The sequence below is a fragment of the Magnolia sinica genome, chromosome 4, assembly GCF_029962835.1.
Source record: "Magnolia sinica isolate HGM2019 chromosome 4, MsV1, whole genome shotgun sequence".
Classification (NCBI taxonomy): domain Eukaryota; kingdom Viridiplantae; phylum Streptophyta; class Magnoliopsida; order Magnoliales; family Magnoliaceae; genus Magnolia; species Magnolia sinica.
This window is the reverse complement of record NC_080576.1, coordinates 50577803-50581795: the sequence shown is the minus strand read 5'-3', so window position 1 is coordinate 50581795 and position 3993 is coordinate 50577803. Positions and strand designations below refer to the sequence as shown.

General features: G+C 44.1%; 1 protein-coding gene across 1 annotated transcript; it reads right to left on the bottom strand.

Annotated features, from left to right (window-relative positions):
* Nucleotides 1–259: 259 nt before the first annotated feature.
* Nucleotides 260–2285, bottom strand: LOC131243101 (probable L-type lectin-domain containing receptor kinase S.5). The gene has a single exon (XM_058242200.1). The coding sequence runs from the start codon at nucleotides 2217–2219 to the stop codon at nucleotides 264–266; it is 1956 nt and encodes a 651-aa protein (XP_058098183.1). The 5' UTR covers nucleotides 2220–2285; the 3' UTR covers nucleotides 260–263.
* Nucleotides 2286–3993: the final 1708 nt, after the last annotated feature.

Here is a 3993-nt window from a genome sequence, read left to right as displayed (position 1 = left end):
TGTTTTGAAATGCGATATTATTTAAGCACTCACACGATATAGTGGGCCTATTCGCAAAAGGTAATTAACTAAAACATGCAAGATCTTTCATGAGTGTCCCTGCCAAAATAAGGAGGTCCTTTCATCTTTTGTGCCCATTTACATGTCTTTTTAGATTCTGTGCAAAAGAAAAGAAAATAAATAAAATAAAATAAAATAAAATAAAATCCATTATTGTTTCGAAACCCTACGACAGGGAAGAATACATCAGATTCAAATGGACGTCAATCAATGGAATGCTCCTCAATGCAAATTGCAACAGCCTCATCAAGACGGCCCACCGCTGGCCACATGAAAGTAGGCTTCTCATTGGGTGGAATTGGTGGGCCAGCTTCACCGGTCAACATCTGCAAGACCACCCTCATGGATGGCCTCTCATTAGGGTTTGGATGGCAACAAGCCAACCCCAACCTAAACACATGGCCCACCTGCTCCTCATCAAAATCTCCATGCATCTGAGGATCTACTGCATCCAACAACTTCCCTCTCCCATACAACCCCCACAGCCAATCAACGATGCCATCGTTGCCGGGTGGCCGGCCGCATGTGACTTCGATGGCAAATACCCCAAAACCATATACATCCGTCTCTGCACTTGCCCTACCAGTGTGATAATACTCCGGTGCAATATAACCGGGCGTCCCGGCAATCACACTCGTGGTATGGTGCGTCCCACCATCGCATTGGACAGTTCGAGCCAGCCCAAAATCACCCAACCGAGCGTTGTATTCATTGTCTAGCATCACATTGCTAGATTTTACGTCGCGATGCAACACCCTCCGGTCACACCCATCGTGAAGGTAGGTCAGAGCGGATGCAACTCCTTGAATTATCTTATGCCTTCTCTTCCAACTCAGTAAAATCTTAGTCCCTACCGAGCTATCATTGTAAAATAAGAGCTTGTCTAAGCTTCCTCTAGGCAAGTACTCGTACACAAGAAGAAGCTCACCACTTTCGTAGCACCACCCGACCAAATTCACAAGGTTCCTGTGACGGAGACGGCTGATCGTCTTCACCTCAGCCACAAACTCTTGTTCGCCTTGGCTGGAGTCCTTGGACACCCTTTTCACGGCGACCTCCTTATTGATCCCTTTTAAGAAGCCCTTGTAGACGGTTCCGAACCCACCTTGACCGAGCTTGTTCTTGGGGTGGAAATTTGCAGTAGCGGATTTGAGATCCTTGAGCCGGAACTTGTGTGGACCTTTTGTGGAGTTTTCAAGCACCCCCAGTAATTCATGGAGCCTCACATCGCTCTTGATCTTTCTTCTCCAGCAAAGGTAAGATGTAAGTCCACAACAGAGGAGAAGAGGCAAGAGAATACCGAGCAAAACCCACACGATCCACATCTTATTTTTCTCCGCAATATCGTCGATGGAGAAACTCCATTGCTTTATACAGTTAAGCTGGGTGTAAATACCGGTCGAACCCGAAAATCCGATGTAAACATCTTCGAGAAGATGTTCTGATAGATCCATGTTTTCCGTAATTGTGTGGTTACTTGTTGTATCATTAACCATGGAAACATTGACAGTCATGCTTCTTGATATTCCATCGTATTGAATGCTGGCGACCACATCCGTTCCGCTGGAGAGATTAACACCCCATCTTTCTAGTGGGACTTGGACGATGGAGTTTATGCTGTTGACGTTGATGCCCACATGATTGTCATCTTCATCGCCGATGTGGCTTTTCCTAGTATCAAATTCGATTGCAACTATTTGATTTGCGGTGGAACCGTTCGTGCTTGAATTCACTATCCCAAGCCACTGGCCATGGCTGTTCATCGGAATGTCCGGATTGCTGGTTAGAATGAAGGCCAAACCTTCACCGGCGGGCCCGCTATTTTCAGTCATGCGAACAATATTCAACACAAAGGTGGAGTGGAAGGATGCAATGACCGTGCGGTTCTTCTTCTTTTTCCATAGCTTGATCGTGTCCTTATACAGAACCCTCCCAGACGAGTTCTTCATTGAATGGTTAGGATTGCTCGTATCAATGGTGATTTGCAAAGCGTCCTTAAATATGTTTGAATCCTCGTTGCCACGTTTCAAATCTCGCCAATGAAGATTTGAATCAAACGAAGTGTAATTGATGTGGAGACAAGATACTTGAGAGACGAGAGCCAAGAACATGAGCACCAGGAGAGACTTAGGAGTAGGAAAAGGATGGAGCGATGCCATGTGAAAGTGATCTTCGGATTTGACAGCGGCCGGAGAGCTGATGGGCCTTTTTTGTGTTTGTTTAAGGAGGAAGATGATCACAAGCAATGCAGATTTCGATAGATAAATGGAGGGTGCAAGTAGGAGACTATTCAAAGAAATGAAGCTTCCTTGTATGCATCTTAGCCGTTGAATTTCTTCGTGAATCAGCTTCCTTGCATGTTTCTTGAGAGTGAGATTCCTGAATGAGACATTGGAGTCTCCATCATTCCTGCAGCGACGTACATGGGAATTCATATCACACATATATATGCACCGTTCATTAGGTCAAGCCAACTACTTACATACCGATGCGATGATCCAAACCTTAAATCAGTGGTATGAAAATTTGGATGGACAAGATCAGCCCAATAAGGTAGGTCCAAAGAAGATGTAGGACCATTATATTGCTGTGATCCATTTATTGTAGTGGTAGAATAAAGGAATGAACTGAATGGACGGTCCAGATAGGTGATGGAGATGCTAACTAATTCATATGCAACTAGGTGCATGGGAAGGTTTACATACACTGGGCCCACTGGATGATTTCTCCTCTTGGGTTGTTGCGGTGCGGCCGTACAAGTGGGGCCCTTTCTGTGATCCAAATCACTGATTTAATGGAACACTTTATGGTCGTATGATAAAATCTCCCGGAAGAAAACTAGTAGCTAGCTCTCCATGAAAGACTTTGTAAAGATAGGAAGGAAAATTACGTAATATTGATCCCATTCAAGCCAAAAAGTAAAAACCGTATATGGACAGGATCTTGCAATCTGAGGGATTTCTGGTATATAGGCCATCGAGAGTGAGACCCATCATACGACGGTCTGGATCAATGGGCCATGGCCCCACTTGCCTAGCTATAACGTAAGCATGCATTCAAATGGAAAACGTGGTCAATGGAGTGTGGATGTGTATCTGCGCAGCTTCCTTGCAGGCCTCGGCCTCCATGCGACCGATACAATTGCAAGACAAAAACTTAGATGCTCTGGCAGAGTATTATGGATGATGCAAAGGCACTTGTGAATTGATTAAAGTTGCTCACTTTCTATACAGAGAATTCAAATTAAACCACCTAAAATAGGTGTACCAGTTTAAGTGTATCATGACCCAAAACTTATACTTGCTTAGTTATCTGAGCATCAGATCGGTGGACGTTTATTGGAAGGTCCCACATACTCATGCCTTAATGGGATTTCACCACCTAATGGATACTCGAAACTCATGGGAGTCTGCCACCGGAGCAGGAGTAAGGTTAATAACGAAGAATATCCTGTGGTGCTTATTAAAAAAAAAAAAAAACGGGTGTCCACGAATCAGAAGTTAAAATTGTTCAACCAACCTCCTCCGTAGATAAGTTAGCTTAATTTGATCATATGCCATGTGTACCATTTACAAATGCCTGTGTATCGAGCGTCATAAGCAACCGAGTATTGGAAAATTGCAATTCGTAGCACAAGATTTTGAGCCGCCTACTCGGATCTGTAGCTTTGACCAATGGGCTATATGGTTCAGTTATCCACAACATTCAAAACCCTCCCGGATATAAATCTGCAGTCAACTTTTCATCTTCAACGTAACCCGTCGGTCAATAACCATTTAGTCCGTTTACAGGAAAGACAGCGGAAAGTGTCAGGATTTTATGTCAAACGGTGATTAAAAAACGTGCAAGACCAAAGGGAAATTGACAGTACTGTCCCCGATGAATGGTCAAAATCTCTAGAGAAATATGACCTTTAAAATGTCCTGAGTGTGA